The sequence below is a fragment of the Somniosus microcephalus genome, chromosome 7 (assembly GCF_052327205.1).
Source record: "Somniosus microcephalus isolate GS21.2 chromosome 7, FLI_Smic_1.0, whole genome shotgun sequence".
NCBI classification, from domain to species: domain Eukaryota; kingdom Metazoa; phylum Chordata; class Chondrichthyes; order Squaliformes; family Somniosidae; genus Somniosus; species Somniosus microcephalus.
The window spans coordinates 160225482-160245923 of record NC_140993.1 but is presented as its reverse complement, the minus strand read 5'-3'; the positions used below and the strand labels follow the sequence as shown (position 1 = coordinate 160245923).

General features: G+C 46.2%; 1 protein-coding gene across 1 annotated transcript in view; it reads left to right on the top strand.

The window, feature by feature from the left end:
- The window catches only part of trpa1b (transient receptor potential cation channel, subfamily A, member 1b), a 207151-nt gene that overhangs the window by 164638 nt on the left and 22071 nt on the right, over positions 1-20442 (top strand). Inside the window, exons 21-22 of the mRNA XM_085993966.1 lie at positions 5690-5819; positions 7490-7672. Coding sequence (XP_085850092.1) covers positions 5690-5819; positions 7490-7672 — 313 coding nt within the window. The remainder of the gene's footprint in view (positions 1-5689; positions 5820-7489; positions 7673-20442) is intronic.

Sequence of the window (20442 nt, the reverse complement as noted above, 5' to 3'; positions counted from 1 at the left end):
TGATTTCGAAGTGAAGGATCCTCTTGGGAAGAGTGATCATAGCATGGTAGAATTTCAAATTCAGTTTGAGGGTGAGAAAGCTAGGTCTCAAACTAATGTCCTGAACTTAAACAAAGGTAATTACAAAGGTATGAAGGCAGACTTGGTTAAAGTGGACTGGGAAAATACATTACAGGGTAAGACTGTTGAAAAGCAGTGGCAAACATTTAAGGAGATATTTCATAAATCTCAGCAAAGATATATTCCAGTGAGAAAGAAAGACTCAAAGAGAAGGATGAAAAATCCGTGGCTAACTAAGGAAGTAAAGGATGGTATCAAATTGAAAACAAAAGCATACAATGTTGCAAAGAATAGTGAAAGGTCAGAGGATTGGGAAATTTTTAAAAACCAGCAAAGGACAACTAAAAAAATGATAAAGAGAAAGAAGATAGCTTATGAGAGTAAGCTAGCAAGAAATATAAAAACAGACAGTAAGAGCTTCTACAGGTATATAAAAAGGAATAGAGTAGCTAAAGTAAATGTTGGTCCCCTAGAGGAAGAGTCTGGGGAATTAATAATGGGAAACAGGGAAATGGCGGAGACTTTGAACATATATTTTGTATCGGTCTTCACGGTAGAAGACACTAAAAGCATCCCAATAATGGATAATCAAGGGGCTATTGGGGTGGGGGGGGCCTTAAAACAATCACTATCACTAGAAAGAAAGTACTAGGCAAACTAATGGGACTAAAGGTGGACAAGTCCCCTGGAACCGATGGCCTGCATCCTAGAGTCTTAAAAGAGGTGGCTGCAGAGGTAGTGGATGCATTGGTTGTAATCTACCAAAGTTCCCTGGATTCTGGAGAGGTCCCAGCAGACTGGAAAACCGTAAATGTAACGCCCCTATTTAAGAAAGGAGGGAGACAGAAAGCAGGCAACTATAGACCAGTTAACCTAACATCTGTCATTGGGAAAATGCTGGAATCCATCATTAAGGAAGCAATAGCAGGACATTTAGAAAATCATAATATAATCAAGCAGAGTCAGCATGGTTTTATGAAAGGGAAATCATATTTGACAAATTTGCTGGAATTCTTTGAGGATATAATGAGCAGGGTGGATAAAGGGGAACCAGTAGATGTCGTGTATTTGGATTTCCAGAAGGCATTCGATAAGGTGCCATATAAAAGGTTACTACACAAGATAAGAGCTCACGGGGTTGGGGGTAATATATTAGCATGGATAGAGGATTGGTTAACCAACAAAAAACAGAGAGTCGGGATAAATGGGTCATTTTCAGGTTGGCAAACGGTAACTAGTGGGGTGCCGCATCAGTGCTGGGGCCTCAACTATTTACAATCTATATTAATGACTTAGATGAAGGGACAGAGTGTAATGTAGCCAAATTTGCTGATGATACAAAGATAGGTGGGCAAGCAAATTGTGTGGAAGATGCAAAGAATCTCCAAAGGGGTATAGATAGGCTAAGTGAGTGGGCAAAAATCTGGCAGATGGAGTTTAATGTGGGAAAATGCGAGGTTATCCACATTGGTAGGAAAAGTAAAAAAGCAAATTATTATTTAAATGGGGAGAGATTACAAAATGCTGAGGTGCAGAGGGATCTGGGGGTCCTTGTACATGAATCACAAAAAGTTAGCATGCAGGTACAGCAAGTAATTAGGAAGGCAAATGGAATGTTGGCCTTTATTGCAAAAGGAATGGAGTATAAAAGTAGGGAAGTACTGTACAGGGCGTTGGTGAGACCATACCTGGAGCACTGTGTACAGTTTTGGTCTCCTTATTTAAGGAAGGATATACTTGCATAGGAGGCAGTTCAGAGAAGGTTCACGAGGTTGATTCCGGAGATGAAGGGGTTGTCTTATGAAGAAAGGTTGAGCAGATTGGGCCTATACTCATTGGAGTTTAGAAGAATGAGAGGTGATCTTATTGAAACAGATTAGATTCCGAAGGGGTTTGACAGGGTAGATGCAGAGAGGATGTTTCCCCTCGTGGGGGAATCTAGAACTAGGGGGTATAATTTCAGAATAAGGGGGCACCCTTTTAAATCGGAAATGAGGAGGAATTTCTTCTCTCAGAGGGTCGTGAATCTTTGGAATTCTCTTCCCCAGAGAGCTATGGAGGCTGGGTCATTGAATACATTTAAGGTGGAGATAGATAGATTTTTGAAAGGTAAGGGTTATGGGGAGTGGGCAGGGAAGTGGAGTTGAGGCCAAGATCAGATCAGCAATGATCTTATTGAATGGCGGAGCAGGCTCGAGGGGCCAAATGACCTACTTCTGCTCCTACGTCTTATGTTCTTATGTTCTTATTACCTGGTCTACGAGGAGCCGAACCAACAGTCCTCAAAGGGACTGCTGGAGGCCGCCGGAATAAAATTTGTGGTGTTGATTTTAACTCTCCCCGTCTGATGGAAAGTAGCGGGAAGCAGATAAAATTAGGCCAGTCACTTGCTCTCTCTGATCTCGCTGCCTTCCCACCATGTCCTGATGTTAACCTGCCCTTTTGATCAGGCTAGCCGGACACCTGCAGGAAGGATGTGGGATTCTTCTTTAATTGTGCAGATCAGATGCGATGATGACATCGGGACCTGACTATAATATTAATTGGCAGCCTGAGTGGGGGAGCAGTGATGGCTTACCTGTGAGGCCAGACCTGTCGACAGGGGGTTTGTGGGCCAGAAGAAGCACAGCAAGGTGAGTTTTAAAAAAGTATTTTACATTTCCTTGTGGGCCAGTGTTCCTCCATTTCTCACAAGGAACCCTTGGGCCTTCCTTGCTCTGGGCTCTCCCCCTATCCTTAATCATGACCAGAAAGTTTTACCCGAATTGCCGCCAGATATTGGATACAAGCCCCCCGCCACCACCTGATCATCTCCAGAGTGCCCCATCTCAACAAACAGCCAACAACCACTTGCACGGGCCACCGGCTGCTGCCTCATGCCACCAAACCAGGTAATGGATCTGGCTGGATTCAGACAGGACTCTGGGAGAATTTATGTAAATGAGCCCCAGCCATTAAGGTTGACTGGTCCTCCACGTCACCAGACTCTCCTGGTTATCGTCCATTTCAGGGATCGCATGCTCCATTGCCGTCCCCACTTTAAAATCAGATATTTATTTTAGTTAAGAAAGACTGACGTCAAAACAATGGCCTAGGCTTTCCTATTTGGGACATCGATGGTGGGGCAGGACTTCTGCCTGCCTTAGAAGTGTCCTCCTGATTGTGCCTGTACTTCTGACCCCAGGGTAATTTGCACACAGGGGTGGGCTCCCATGGCAGCACGGTGGCATAGTGGTTAGCACTGTTGCCTCACAGTGCCAGGGACCCGGGTTCAAATCCGGCCTCGGGTGACTGCCTGTGTGGAGTTTGCACATTCTCCCCGTGTTTGCGTGGGTTTCCTCCGGGTGCTCCGGTTTCCTCCCGCAGTCCAAAGATGTGCGGGTTAGGTTGATTGGCCATGATAAAAATTGGCCCTTAATGTTAGGGGGGATTAAATATGTGGGGTTACGGAGTTATGGGGATAGGGCTTGGGTGGGATGGCTGTCGGTGTAGGGACCGGGTGCTAGGGTTTGGATGATCAGCCATGATCTCGTTGAATGGCGGAGCAGGCTCGAAGGGCCGAATGGCCCACTCCTGCTCCTAGTTTCTATGTTTCTATCAGGGAAATCACACCAGACTTTCAGCCAGGACTTGCTGTGGTAGGCTTATTGATTTAAGATGTACTAGCAGAGCACTTGGAAAGCAGTGACTGGATCGGACAAAGTCAACATGGATTTACAAAAGGTAAATCATGCTTGACTAATCTACTGGAATTTTTTGAGGATGTAACTGGTAAAATAGATAAGGGAGAACCAGTGGATGTGGTGTATTTGGACTTTCAGAAGACTTTCGATAAGGTCCCGCATAAGAGATTAGCGTGCAAAATTAAGGCACATGGGATTGGGGGCAAGGTATTGACTTGGATAGAGAACTGGTTGGCGGACAGAAAGCAAAGAGTTGGAATAAACGGGTCATTTTCCGAGTGGCAGGCAGTGACTCGTGGGGTACCGCAAGGATCGGTCCTAGGACCCCAGCTGTTCACAATATATATTAATGATCTGGACGAGGGAATTGGATGTAATATCTCCAAATTTGCAGACGACACAAAGCTGGGTGGGAGGGTATGCTGTGAGGAGGATGTCATGAAACTCCAGCATGATTTGGACAGGTTGAGTGATTGGGCAGAAACATGGCAAATGCACTATAATGTGGATAAATGTGAGGTTATCCACTTTGGTGGCAAAAACAGGAAGGCAGATTATTATTTGAATGGTAATAGATTGGGAGAAGGGGAAGTGCAAAGAGACCTGGGTGTTCTTGTACACCAGTCGCTGAAGGTAAGCATGCAGGTGCAGCAGGCGGTTAAGAAGGCAAATGGTATGTTGGCCTTCGTAGCAAGAGGGTTCGAGTACAAGAACAAGGATGTCTTGCTGCAGTTGTACGGGGCCTTGGTGAGACCACACCTTGAGTATTGTGTGCAGTTTTGGTCGCCTTACCTGAGGAAGGACGTTCTTGCCATGGAAGGAGTGCAGCGAAGATTCACCAGACTGATACCTGGGATGGCAGGAATGACGTATGAGGAGAGATTGTGTCGATTGGGCTTATACTCACTGGAGTTTAGAAGATTGAGAGGGGATCTCATCGAAACCTATAAAATTCTGTCAGGCCTGGACAGACTAGATGCAGGAAGGATGTTTCTGATGGCCGGGGAGTCCAGAACCAGGGGTCATAGTCTAAGGATAAGGGGTAAGCCATTTAGGACTGAAATGAGGAGGAATTTCTTCACCCAGAGAGTGGTGAACCTGTGGAATTCTCTGCCACAGAGGGCGGTGGAGGCCAGTTCATTAAGTATATTCAAGAAAGAGTTGGATATATTTCTTAAGGCTAAAGGGATCAAGGGATATGGGGAGAAGGCAGGGACCGGTTACTGAATTTGAATGCTCAACCATGATCTCATTGAATGGCGGAGCAGGCTCGAATGGCCGAATGGCCTACTCCTGCTCCTATCTTCTATGTTTCTATTTCCTACAGAGGGAGGAACAGGCAGCTATGCTGCAAATTTCTTCTCCGCCCGATGGGGCCTGTGCTCATCGTGCTTTGAGAGCAATTGCACAGACCCTGCTTCCATTGCTTCACTAAGGCCTTCTCTGTCAACCTAGGAACACTGCACATCAGAGCCTAACAGGCAGCCCTGCATCCAGTGTTCAATAAGGACATAGGGCGGGAAACATGGAGGAGGCCATGTTTCCCCTACTTCCATGTAATTTGCATGTGAATTTTCACATATGGGCAAAGTGTCTGTTGTAGCAAAGGAACTGCCTTCTGGTAAAGGAGGGAAGCAGGGACACAGCAAAGTGCAGCCCAGAGCACATATTTGGCTCCACTTTTCCATGAGAAAACTGATGTGACGGGGCTGGAAAGCTTAGGCCAACGTTTACATTTCTGTAAATGTTTTTTTTCAGTGCTGGAAGCCAGGGAGAATTGAGACCCGGTAGCTCTAGGTAGCAGAAAGTTGTTTTGGACTACAACAAACAATGGTTCGGGAGTACCGTGGTGATTTACAAAGAGAATACACAAAGTTAAATGTTGTGGTAATTTTCATATTGACGTGGTGCAGGTTTTTATGGTTGTATTTGTGTTTATCCTTCAGATTCGATATTTGTGGAATCTATGTGGTAATGTTTGGGGAGATTCTGAAGACCTTGTTACGTATTATGATTCTGTTTTTCTTCCTTATCCTGGCTTTTGGATTGACCTTCTACATTCTTTTATTTGAGCAGGTGTGTGCCCCACTGTTAGGAGTTCATAGTCAAGTATAAAGAAAATATCAAAGCATTATTTTTGTTCACCTGAGTGACAGTGGGCAGGATCCGAGCTATAGATAAATTAATGTAAATGCACCAACAGGACATTTTGACATCAAGTCCCCCAATATTATTTGGTGTAACATACACTGGCCAAAGTGGAGGAATTGTTTAAAGTGCTCTGCTGGTCTTGACATGCAATTTTGGATATGATTTTACATTCTCTGTATTTTGGCACCAGTTACAGAAATTTGTTTTTATATTTTCTATACTGTTGTGGAATACCATGAATCCTGCAGAGAAAATGTAACATAAGTATGCTTTTTTCTTATTTTTACTTAGCACTTATTACAAATAACTACATTATTGACAGGTTAATGATAGCTTTGGTGCAATGAGAAGCAGAATACACTGCATAGTTTTATAGCAGAGAAAGGAGAGCGACCTTTGTTAAGCTCAGCAGATCTCCTTATTTCTTTTTTATGCAGTCTTCTCATGGATTCCTATTATATTTATGTTTGTAACTTTGTTGTTATAGTGCTGGATTTCCCATTAGATTGGCATTAAAATCTTCCCACATTTTTCATTTATTTCTTCTACAGCATCAATTATTTTCCTTTGATGACGGCACATTTAAATGCCTATTTGTCAGGATTGTATGCTACTGACATAGATACCACAGGTGGAAAGGTAGAATTTTTATATTAAATTAAAATAAATGAGGTTTTCTTAAGAACAGCTGGATTTTTCTGGAACAGCATTAGGCTGAATCTTGACAGGGGTTGGCTACATAGGCGGGAGGGGTGGAGGTTTGACTCCACAGCGTGCATAATTTTGCTTTGACAGGTTCCCCGCCTGGAAGTTAGTCTGATTTTTTGTTGGCAATTTAAATATTTTGATGAGGCTGGCAGCCTCTGATTTAACCTGCTTTGCAAGTTTAACCTTGGCCGGCCGGGTTTACCAGGCCTTGGGAAACCCGACAGCTGAAGGGAAGTGTGGACAACTTCAGGGAGAAGGTAAGTGCTTCCCCCTGTTTGACCCTAGCTCAATGCTCTAATTGCTGATGAAATTAAAGCTCTAAATTACATCGTCCAGCAGTCGAGATCACAAATACTGATTCAGTTTGCTTCCCATTTATTTCCAAAATTAAATGGATCCTCTTATAATTTGTACAGCACATATGATAACTTCTGCTGGTAGAAGATTTTTGGACCATGCACCGTCCTCCTCAGTATATTTACTATCCATGAGCAATCAATAATGAATAAATATATCAACATTTTTTATTTAAAATTTGAAAACACATGCAACTTTGGGTTCAGAAACATTGTCCAAAATGTTACCATTTACTAAACTAGTTTACAATAGTTCCTTCTATAAATGGTAGATCATCATCAGAATATGGGTGTGGGGTACATCTAGACGCACCCAGACACATACATATGGCATAATATTTATTAGATTCTTATTTGTCAGTTTTAGACACAAAAATAACTTGCATTTACATAGTGCCTTTATTATAAAAAACTGTCCCAAGGCATTTCATAGAGATGTAAGGAAAACACACTTTCAGATGCAAGAATATTTGATGTATTCATTTAAAATTGATTGACAGGATACTGTGATGATCCACTTTCTCTTTTCAGGTGGCATTTGGAACTCCTGTTCTTTCTCTGATGAAGATACTTCTAATGATGTTGGGTGATATTAACTACAATGAGAATTTTTTTGTCCCATATAACACAAACAGGCTGCCATACCCTCTCCTGACATTTACAATGCTAATTATTTTTGTGTTGCTTATACCAATCCTCCTCATGAATTTACTGGTAAGTTTTATGTGTAGATTTGCTGACATAATCACAGTAATTGCCCTAGTGATTGCATTTCAAAAGTGATTTGTATGAAGCAATTTGAGATGCTGCTCAGAGATGTGATAGGGCATTACATAAATGTAATATAAATTCACTATCACCCGTTTTTGTCCGGTGATAAAAGTTAAAATTATCACCAGTGTGCCCATCAGTGCAGTATAACTATGATATCAGTATATTTTCTCTATGTCTTATTTTCTCTTTGTTTTCCCTATTAAGTTCATTTTCTTTTTTTCATTTCTGTCTTCATAAAAATAGGTGTAAGTGATACTAATCCATAATTAAGGAATATTCTGCTACCGTGAGAACCACTGTTTTAACAGCTTTCGTTATTGCTTTCAATGCTAGGATAATCCATCTCCATAATGTCCTTTTGGGAACTGAGAAATAGAAATTATGCTGACGGACTGGAAGGTGGCAAATATTACACCCCTGTTCAATAAAGAGGAAATAACATAGGAATAGCTAGATGAAAATAGACCATGGTCCATCTAGTTCATCTTCTGCCACCCTGGTAGTCAAATGATACAATGATAATGGAATTGTTGACTAATCACAGCAATCACTCTCTATCAATTAGTCTACAACAGACCCAGAAATGCCAGCAAAATTATATGGCAATGAATCTTACCTCTGTTGTGAGTAAACTTCTAAAGGATAATTTTATAAAACCACACTTCTGGCATGGATCTTCACCCACTGAGAGTGCAAATCTTGGGAGCATGTAATCAAATTCCCAATATACGCTCCCCATTTGTGAGGCTCCATTTCGGGAGTGCAACTTTGCAAAATTCCATCTCTAAAGTCCATAATGTGAGATAAACCAGTGAACACTTAGAAAAGCATGATTTAATCAGGGACAGTCAGCCTGCATTTGGAAAGGGCAGGTCATGTTTGACTAATTGAATTTTTTTCAAGAAATCAGAATGCATGGGTAAATAGATATGTGTATGAATTTTCAGAAGTTGTTTGATAAGGTGCAACGTGAAAGACATTATGAAAATGATGGCACATGGCAAAAGGGAGATGTTGTGTCTGTGTATAATAAGACACAGACTGCAGGAGAAACGGTACAACAGGTGTTTACTCAACGTGGCTCACAGTGGAACTGATCTGTACAGATTACTACTCAGTGCTATATACAGGTGTGGTCACTGCCGGTACTGCAGTATACATGCGCTGTAAAAGATAGTTCCTCCCTTAAAGGTATATACATTACAATTCCTCCCCTTTTAGATTAACAGTACCATAACACTCATTTAACAATTAAATATCAAACTAATTACAATTAACACTTTTAACATGCAACATTAGCTGAAAATAGTCTATTTATATATTCAGTCTTTGGGGAGGCTTCCTGATCCGTTCTGGATAGCGCCTTTCCCGAGTGTCTTGCTCTTGGTGCGGAGGCGATTCTGGCCCCTTGTCGTCGGTTGGTTCATCAGCTTCCGATGCTACTGTTTCTGGGGTAGATGCGACCTGTACGTCGGGTTCATCACCAGGTACGTATGGGCGAGGCATGGGGTTGACTTGTTCCTGTGACTCTAGCATCTGGTCAGCATGGCATCTCACGATGCTCTCCCCAACATCCACTGTACATTAGTGGGCCCTGCCGTGTGCATATCGTTCCTGGCTGCCATTTTTCTGTTCGGCAGTCGTGGGCCAAGACTGGTTGCCCTACATTGAAGCTCCTTGTTGGCTTCTCATGGATGTGCTGGAATTGCTTACACTCAACACCTCTTCATACGTTTGGTCTGAGCAAATCCAGGCGAGATCTTAACCTTCGGTTAAAGAACATCATGGCTGGGGCCTGGTTGGTGACTGCATGTGTCGCATTCCGGTAGGCGAACAGGAAATTGTCCACCTTGTGCTGCAGCGGAATGTTGTCATTGTACATAGCCTTTATTGCCTTCTTAAAGGTTTGTACGAACCTCTCAGCCAATCCATTTGTGGCTGGATCATACGGGGCGGATGTGTAATGCCTTACCCCATTCTTTTTCAAGAACCTCCAGAACTCTTCGGACACAAACTGTGGTCCATTGTCGGAACAAATCTGTTCTGGCAAGCCATTCCTGGCAAAAATGGTCCGTAGGATTGCAATAGTTTTCTCCGTGGTGGTGGAGGATATTTTGATGACCTCAGGCCATTTCGAGTGCGCATCCACGGCTATTAAAAACATTGAGTCCATGAATGGACCAGCAAAATCAATATGCACCCATTGCCATGGAGATGAGGGCCACTCCCATGGGTGTAGAGGGGCCTGTGGTGGTGCATTTTGGACTTTCTGGCATCCTGCGCAGCTCTTGGTCAGGTCCTCGATTTGTTTATCGATTCCCGGCCACCACACATAAGCCCTGGCTAGGCTTTTCATTTTTACCCCTCCCAAATGACCCTCATGAAGCTCATTGAGCACTCTATCCCTTAACTTGGGTGGAATTACCACTCAGGATCCACACATCAAGGTCCCCCGGCACACTGACAGCTGTTCTCTCCTTGTCGAGAATGCTGGCAACAGTGAGTCGCCATGTGCTGGCCATCCCTTCACCGTCAAATCATATACCCGAGACAGTGTCGGGTCATTTCGTGTTTCCTTTTCGATACAAGCGTTAGTTACCAGTAGGTATTCAAGTATAGTCGAATGGAATATTTTGACAGGATCCACTGCTGGTGCTTCCTCCGCAGTAGGCAGTGGCAGGCGTGATAGCCCATCAGCATTTCCATGCTGTTTCGTGCCCTTATATTCAATCTCATAGTGGTGCGCCCCTAGAAAAAGTGACCATCTTTGTAGTCGTTGCGCAGTCATCACCGGAACGCACTTCTTCGGATTAAAAATGGAGACAAGAGGCTGGTGATCAGTCAGCAAGGTGAATTTCTGCCCGTGCAGATAGTGATTGAACCTTTTCACTCCCCACACTAGGCTGAGGGCCTCCCTGTCAATCTGGGCGTAGTTACACTTGGCTGAGGTTAGTGATCATGACGCAAAGGCTATTGGCCTCTCTGAGCCGCCCGAGAATTTGTGCAACAGCACCGCCCCAATGCCGTAGGGTGACGCATCACATGCCAACCGAATTGGTAATGCTGGGTTGTAATGGGCCAATACCTCTTTCGATGTGATTAGTGTTTTGCTCTTCTGGAAAGCTCGTCTACATTCGTCACTCCACTTCCATGGCACCCCAGTTTGCAGTAGGGTGTTCAGTGGGTGTAGTATTGCAGACAAATTTGGCAAGAACTTATGGTAGTAGTTTACCAGCCCGAGGAACAACCTCAGTTGTGACACATTTTCCGGTGCTGGAGCCTTGACTACTGCCTCAATCTTCTCTGGGGACTTATGTAACCCCTCTTTATCGATAACGTGGCCACAATACGAGATCTGTTTTCTAGAAAGCTCACATTTGGGGCGATTAGCTCAGAGCCCATATTCCTGCAATCTAGTGAGCACCTGCTCCAGGTTGGCAAGGTGATCACTGTCATTTTCGCCCGTGACCAGGATGTCGTCCAAATAACACTGGGTCCCTGGGTTCCCTTGCAGGACTTGGTCCATTGCCCTCTGCCAAATAGCCGGAGCTGATGCTACCCCGAATACCAGCAGGTTGTATTGGTAGAGACCTTTATGGGTGTTGATTGTGAGGTATTTTTTTGATGCTTCTTCTACCTCCATTTGCAGATACGCCTGGGCCAGATCAATCTTAGTGGAGCGTTTCCCTCCAGATAGCGAGGCGAAAATATCTTCAATCCGCGAAAGTGGATATTGTACGGTGTGAAGGACCGGGTTCACTGTTACCTTAAAGTCCCCACAGATGCGAACCTTCCTTGGTTCCCCAGGCGTGCTGCTCAACGACTTCTTCATCACAGGGACGATGGGTGTAGCCCACTCGCTCCAGTCTACCTTGGACAGTACACTTGAACGTTCCAGACTCTCCAGCTCTGCTTCGATGGCTGGGCGGATCGCATAAGGTACCGGTCTGGCCTTTAAAAATTTGGGGCTTGCGTTTTCTTCCATTTTAATCGTCGCTGTCATGCCATTTAGTGTTCCGAGTCCTTGCTGAAACACTTCTTTCGCGTCAGTTAGGATCTTTGACAGTCGCCCAGGTGTGACGTCGTCATCCTTTTTGTCAGCCACAGTCAGTGCCTGTATGGAATGCCAATCCAGTTGTATTTTCCGGATCCATTCACGTCTCAGTAATGGTGGTCCTCCATCTTGTAATACATAGAGGTTTAGTTTTGGTGTTTCCTTACCGTTATATATAACGGTCACCCTTATTTTTCCTTTGGGGTAGACCTTTTGCCCCGTGTACGTCTTCAAAATAATTTTTGTGTCTCTCAAGGGTATGTGTGAGAATAGCCGCTCGTAGTCCCGTCGGTTTATGACTGTTAGGGCTGATCCTGTGTCCAATTCCATCTTTACCTGGACTCCTGCTATCTTGAGAGTGACCCAAATGGTTCGGTGATCCTCCGTTGTGATCACATTATGTAGTTTCACACAACTCAGTTCCCTGCTTTCGGAGTCGTTATCACTCTTTTGTTCATCTGAACTATTCTCCGTTATCTTATGTACCTTCTTGTACTTTTCTTTGGTAGGTTTCTTATTGCTGGTTTTCTTTCCCGACCTGCAGACTCGTGCTATGTGTCCTACTTTTCCACACTGCACACTTTGTCTTTGAACCAGCAATCATTCTGGTCGTGTGTTGTTCTGCCGCAGCAATAGCACTTCTCTGTTCCATATGACATTTCATTTGTGCCATATTCTTGCGGTCTCTGTTGTATCTCTGCAGCGCCCCGTGCTGCTGCTTCATATGATACCGCAATGCTGAAAGCCTTTTCCAGCGTAAGGTCCTTTTCAGATAAAAGCCGTTTCTGGGTTCCTTCACTTTGAAGCCCACACACAAACTTGTCCCTTAAGTTATCTGCCAGTCCCGCTCCAAACTGGCAGTGTTTCGATAGTTTGCGCAGTTCTGTTAAATAATCAGCATTGCTTTCATCCTTATCCTGTTTCCGTTTGTGAAACTTGAATCTTTCTGCTATCAGCAGCGGTGTGGGGTTTAAATGTTCCTGTAGTATCGTTACTATGTCTTCAAAATTCTTTTCCATTGGCTTCGTTGGGGTTACTAGATTTTGTAATAAACCATACGTCTTTGCACCCATTAAATTTAACAATTCCGACGCTTTCTTGTCATCTGACACCTCATTTGCCTTGCAGTATACCTCTATTCGTTCGACATATGTAGTCCAATCTTCGACTTCATTGTCAAATGCGGTAATACTGCCACTCTTCGGCATTTTGGGTGTGGTTTAAAATGGCGTCTCCCAATGGCTTAAAATGGCGTCTCCCGTGCTTTCCTTCCTCCCCCGCTGCTGCCAACGCCGCTCCCGGCGGTTCTCGTGGCAATGGCGGCACCCTGTAGGTTTTGCGCGCTTCTCCTGTGCTGCTGCCAACGCTGCTCTCGGCGGTCCTCGTGGCAATGGCGGTGCCTCACGAGTTTCTGCGCATCTCTCTCTCCCTCTCTTCGACGCTGCTCGGCCCCTGAACACCGGCTGCACCCTGTGTGCTCTGCCCTCTCTCTCTCTACCCCGTCGACGCTGCTCGGCCCTTTGCTGTGCCACTCGGTCGGGCTCTAGCCCGCCGCTGTCCGGGAAGGGTCTGTGCTCTACCTGTTGCCAGCCCGTTTTGTTGGACCACCTCGACTGGAAAGCCAAGCCTGGCTCTCGACAACCTCCCCCGCAATTCTCGAGTCTCTGCTGGATGACTGGGCGGTTGCCCGTGGTCGACGCCCGAGTCTCTGGCCTTGACCTCCAATCCACTGATCTCCAGGAACGAATCCCTGGGAGGTGATGCAGAGTTGCAGGTAGGTTCGAACTTGCCTCGTCGCCAATGTTGTGTCTATGTATAATAAGACACAGACTGCAGGAGAAACGGTACAACAGGTGTTTACTCAACGTGGCTCACAGTGGAACTGATCTGTACAGATTACTACTCAGTGCTATATACAGGTGTGGTCACTGCCGGTACTGCAGTATACATGCGCTGTATAAGATAGTTCCTCCCTTAAAGGTATATACATTACAGGAGATAAGTGCATAATTAGAGATGGTTCAGGAGTAGAAAGCATAGAATAGGGATAAATAGTTTTGGGCTAAAAATTGGATTGCTCCCGAAAACGGGCACGGGGAACAAGATCCCGTTGAAAGGAATGCAGGCAGCACGTGACTTTCGGCTGCCTGCTAAGTATAATGATGTAGCATTCAGCCCAGAGCTGCACGCGCTGCTGAGTGACTGAACTCTCAGTAGGGGCCCCAGTTCATGCGAGGTTAGCACCAATTAAAGCTAGCCTGCACTTCTTAAAGGCAGTCTGCACCTTTCAAAGGGGAGGTGCATTCTTCCTGCAGCAGCTCATGCAACTGGCTAGGGGAGACAGTGCAAATGTCACAACAGAGGAGAGAGCATGCGCCAAGGTTCTCTGATGCAGCACTGGAGGCCTTATTGCAGGAGGTGGAAAGGAGGAGAGAGGCCGTATTTCCACAGGGGCCCAGGAGGCCCTCCAGGCAAACTCAAAATTGCCAATGGGAGAAGACTGCCATAGCTGTCAATGCCAGAAGTGTCGCCCTGAGGAGCTGGCTTCAGTGCAGGAAGAAGTTCAATGACATCACATAAGTGGTCAAGGTCAGTGAATTAATCTTCAACTGCCATATCCCACCATCTGCACCACTAACCTCACACAATGCTCAGTGCACCACACCCCCATCACTCACCTACCAACAATCTCTACAAAACACGACTCAAACCTCACATTCGTAGCTTCATCTGACCCTTACACACTTACCACTGCTGCAAGCCTCATACCCACATCTCACAGATTGCATACACTGTCAGCTATTCAACCATGGCAGCCATATCACCCAAACGCATTACACCACACTCACTGACACACTTCCCTTTCTCTTGCTGAACAAGGTCACTCAAAATCAGAGCCAGCAGGGGCTACCTGAAGGGACACAGGTGCACCTACATAATCTCACTATGGGAGTGGCAGTGGCTCCGTGAAGTATGAACCTGCTGTCCTCTCTCTGGAGGAGCCTTCTCCTGAGGTCCTAACCACCACAGAAGAGAGTCTTCAGCCAATTTGATTCAATCCACGTGATATCAAGAAATGGCTGAGCACACTGGATACAGCAAAGGCTATAGGCCCCGACAACATCCCGGCTGTCGTGCTGAAGACTTGTGCTCCAGAACTAGCCGCGCCTCTAACCAAGCTGTTCCAGTATAGCTATAACACTGGCATCTATCCGACAACGTATAAAACTGCCCAGGTATGTCCTGTCCACAAAAAACAGGACAAATCCAATCTGGCCAATTACTGCCCCAACAGTCTACTTTCAATCATCAGCAAAGTGATGGAAGGTGTCATCGACAGTGTTATCAAGCAGCACTTACTCACCAATAACCTGCTCACTGATGCCCAGTTGGGGTTCCACCAGGACCACTAGGCTCCAGACCTCATTACAGCCTCGGTCCAAACATAAACAAAAGAGCTGAATTCCAGAGGCGAGGAGTGAGTGACTGCCCTTGACATCAAGGCAGTATTTGACCAAGGGTGGCATCAAGGAGCCCTAGTAAAACTGAAGTTAATGGGAATTGGGGGGAAATCTCTCCACTGGCTGCAGTCATATCTAGCACAAAGGAAGATGGTTGTGGTGGTTGGAGGTCAATCATCACAGTCCCAAGACATTGCTGCAGGAGTTCCTCAGGGCAGTGTCCTATGCCCAACCATCTTCAGCTGCTTCATCAATGACCTTCCCTCCATCATAAGGTCAGAAGTGGGGATGTTCGCTGATGACTGCACGGTGTTCAGTGCCATTCACAACTCCTCAGAGATAATGAAGCAGTCCATGCCCACATGCAGCAAGACCTGGATGATATTCAGGCTTGGGCTGACAAGTGGCAAGTAACATTCACGCCACACAAGTGCCAGGCAATGGCTACCTCCAACAAGCGAGCTTCTAACCACCACTCCTTGACATTCGATGGCATTACCATCGTCGAATCCCCCACCATCAATAACCTGGGGGTCACCATTGACCAGAAACTTAACTGGACCAGCCACATAAATACTGTGGCAGCAAGAGCAGTTCAGAGGCTAGGTATTCTGCAGCAAGTGTCTCACCTCCCCCAAAGCCTTTCCACCATCTACAAGGCACAAGTAAGGAGTGTGATGGAATACTCTCCACTTGTCTGGATGAGTGCAGCGCCAACAACACTCAAACAGCTCGACACCATCCAAGACAAAGCAGCCGACTTGATTGGCACTCCATCCACCACCTTAAACATTCACTCCCTCCACCACTGGCGTACCGTGGCTGCAGTGTGTACCATCTACAAGATGCACTGCAGCAACTCGCCAAGGCTTCTTCGGCAGCTTCTCCCAAACCCACGACCTCTACCACCTAGAAGGACAAGGGCAGCAGGCGCAATGGAAACACCATTACCTGCAAGTTCCCCTCCAAGTCACATACCATCCTGACTTGGAAGTATATCGCTGTTCCTTCATCGTCGCTGGGTCAAAATCCTGGAACTCCCTCCCTAACAGCACTGTGGGAGTACCTTCACCACACGGACTGCAGAGGTTCAAGAAGGCGGCTCACCACCACCTTCTCAAGGGCAACTAGGGATGGGCAATAAATGCTGGCCTTGCCATCGACACTCATAGCCCATGAATGAATAAAAAAAAAGGATGACAGCATTCATGCTCCCACCAATGCCATTCCACCAGTGCCCTTGCTGTTGCCTGTCAGCCAGCCAGCCCAGACTGCTGCAGCCCATGGCAAGGTGATGCAGTCTACAGTCGGGCCTTTTTAAGCCTAGTGGTGCTCGAGGTCATCCTGCAAGGCCGTCTACATTCTCTCCCACTGAAAGTCAGTAGCCTTCCACCAGCCATTTGACAGCCACTGGGGTAACACTTCGTAGGAGCACTAGGCCAGGCAAAGACACACGGGGGACAAGCACTAGGGTAATGTACAAGGGTGATTAGTTGACTCTTTTATGTAATATTTGATGGATTGTTATATAAAGTTGATTTGCATTGTTTTTGCTTTATGGTGGCTTTTATTTCAGCATTGCAGCCAAGAGGACGCTGTGTTGGTGAATATCAGAGGGTTGGTAAGATGTGGGACTGTTGGTGAATGCAGAATTGGGGTTGCGTTCACTGGAACCGCAGTCGGATGAGTCGATCACGGACAGCATGGCAAAAAGGGTCTGTCTGGGTTGCCTCCTCCCTTCCTCTTCCTCCTCATCCTCCTCCACCTCCTCCTCCTCCTCCTCCTCCTCCTGGTGGCAAGGGCTGTGCCCTTATGATGGCGAGATTGTGGAGCATGCAGCAGACCACGATGAATCTTGAGATGCGCTCTGGTGAATACTGCAGGGCTCCTCCAGTGCTGTTCAAGCCGCGGAACCATTGCTTCAGTACCCCAATGGTCTGCTCGATGATATTTCATATGGCAGCATGGCTCTCATTCTACGCATGCTGGCTGCATGTGGTTGGGTTGCAGAGTGGAGTCATGAGCAAAGTGTTCAAGGGATAGCCCTTGTCACCAAGCAGCCAGCCTCTGGTTTGTCGTGGTGGCTCAAAGACTGAAGGAACAGCGGACTGGCGCAAAATAAAAGCATCATGACTGCTGCCAGGATATCGGGCATTCACCATCATGATATGCTGAGCATGGTCGCACACCAACTGCACATTGAGTGAGTGGAAACCTTTGTGGTTGCGGTACATCTCAGCATTTAGATGCAGTGCGCACAAAGCCACAGTCAATGGTGCCCTGCACCATGGGGAAACCCGCTACCTGACACAACCACGTGCACACTCCGCCTGCTTCTCTCTATTCAGAGAGAAGACAATGAAGTCCCCTCTCCTGGAACAAAGAGCGTCAGTCATCTCTCTTATGCAGCAGTGGACAGTGAACTGTGAGATGTTACAGATGTAGCCTGCTCCAGCCTGGAAGGATCTTGACACAAAGGAATTCAGGGCTACAGTCACCTTCATAGTCACTGGCAGTGCTGTCCTTGCCCTGATGTGAGGCTGGTTGAAAGAGATGGCAGAGTTCTGTGAGCACCTCCTTTGTAAAGCTCACACGCCTCACATACTGTTCCTGGCTCAGGCTGAGGTAAGAGAATTGCTCTCGGAAGCATTGCCTCCTTTTGAGAGCCCTTCTCCCCCTCCCTCTGTGAGTAGCTTTTCCTCTTCTTCGCTTCCTCTGCTCCATTTCCCTGTCATGCTGCAGGCCAAGGGAGATGACAACTAGCACACCCATGACTGGGAGCAAGTGCTCTGACCAAAATCCTTGAAGTCAGTAGCAAGGCCTTCTCCACTTGCAGCACCACTCCCTGTCACCTCACCAACTTTAAACAACTCTGGAAAGCTCCAAACACTTCCACAAACTTGCACAGAGCCAGTAGAAATCAATCAGCAACTAACCTTAGAGTGGTTGCTGATCCCTTTAAATATCGCTGGTAGGGGATCCTTGTTGATGCTGAACGCATGTTCAGCTGTGTTTTGTTAACACAGGGCATTATCTCCAGCCTTGACAACTGAAATGACAGCGCTAGCGTCAAATCAACGTTGCATGCTGATTGGTGTCACGATCAGCGCACTCTGCATACTTCCAGTGCACACTCCTAACGCCCGCTCTGCTGCCCTCACCAAGATTGTGTCCGGTGCAGCACACACCATAAGCTCCTTGATGCCACACTCGGTCAAATGTGGCCTTGATGTCAAGGGCAGTCACTCTCACCTCACCTCTGGAATTCAGCACCTTTGTCCATGTTTGGGCCAAGGCTGTAATGAGGTCGGGAGCCGAGCGGTCTTGACAGAACCCAAACTGGGCATCAGTGAGTAGGTTATTGGTGAGCAGGTACTGCTTGATAGCACTGTCAATGACATCTTCCATCACTTTGCTGATGATTGAGAGTAGACTGATGGGGCGGTAATTGGCTGGGTTGGATTTGTCCTGCTTTTTGTGGACAGGACATACCTGGGCAGTTTTTCACATTGTTGGATAGATACCAGTGTTGTAGCTGTACTGGAACAGCTTGGCTAGAGGCGCGGCTAGTTCTGGTGCACAAGTCTACAGCACGATAGCCGGGATGTTGTCAGGGCCCACAGCCTTTGCTGTATCCAGTGTGCTCAGCCGTTTCTTGATATCACATGGAGTGAATCGAATTGGCTGAATTCTAATGATTAACCAGGTGGCCGGGCTCACTATTGGACCTGGAAGGTGTAGACCTATCACTTAGAGCTGGATTTTACTCAGTTGATGCAGATAACCATGTAAATCAGTGGTGCAATGGGCAGTATGGTCTTAGCTGGACATGTAGTGGGTAGCTTATCAGTGCTCCGTGCTGCAACGTTGCATGTGTTTCACTGACTAAATTGCAGCAGTAGCTCTGTGCACACTTGGGAGCTCCTAAGCCTTGGCTCTGCCAACCCGTGCCCAAGCTCTCTGGACTTGGGTAAGTGGAATTTGTCCCTATAGAAAGAGTATGTGTGCTCCATATTAGCCAAACATAAATCCTATAAGGAGGTGTAGTTTTCTAAACAGCTTAAATTGGAAACTCTTAAATACAGTGATTTTTTTTGCTTTTGTCAGATACCCAGCTGACAAAAAAAATCCCAAATGGAATTCTAGGTTTTATACATAGGAACACTGAATATAAAAGCAAAGAAATGATTACATAAGACTACATAGGATATACGGCACAGAAACAGGCCATTCGGCCGAACCAATCCATGCCAGCGTTTATGCTCCACTCGAGCCTCCTCCCGTCTTTCCTCATCTAAATCTATCAGCATAACCCTCTATTCCCTTCTCCCTCATATGCTCGTCTAGCCTCCCCTTAAATACATCTGTACTATTCGCTTCAACCTCTCCCTGTAGTAGCGAGTTCCACATTCTCACCAGTCTTCTGAATTCCCTATTGGATTTCTTGCTGACTATCTTATATTGATGGCCTCTAGTTATGCTCTTCCCCACAAGTGGAAACATTCTCTCTGTATCCACTCTTATCACGGGAGCAGAGAAGGTTGGGAAAGTTTAACAGAGGTTTGAAAATTATGAAATATGTTGATAGGCTTAACAGTGAATGTGTGTGAAAATTTAACCCTCACCACCTGCCCAAAACCAGGCTGGGGCAATTAAAATAAATGGAGTGGGGAGCTTACCCATACTGCTTCCACCCCGATTTATCCGACTGCAATTTTAAATTGCAGGCAGCAAAGACACCCGCTCGAAGCTGGAAGTCCTTTGTAAATATGTAGATCGGGCTGATGATGTCATCGGCGCCTGACTGCTATTTTTACAAGACACCTGCACAGGGGAGCAATGGTAGCTTTCCCGCCAGGCCAACTGTGCCAGGAACAGGAGCCAGGGCCAGAATGGAAGTTTAAATTTTTTTTGTAAGGTTCCTCGTGGGCCAGGAGGAACAGAAGTGCTCCTCTGAGGGATACCTTGATCCTCCCCTTCTCTTGGCTTCCCATCCCCTTCCATGACTGCGTTTCCACCCCCACCTCTGAGCCCTGGCAGCCATGTACCTTGTGCTGGGGACTGTTCCCACAGGTTGTTGGTGACAGCTTCTGAGCCATGCAATTTTATTGGCTGGGGAGCTTCTTCCCACCGACTTCCCAGCCCTTTTGGTCGGCTATGCGGGACCAGCAAAGGTGTACCTTGTCGGGAATGTT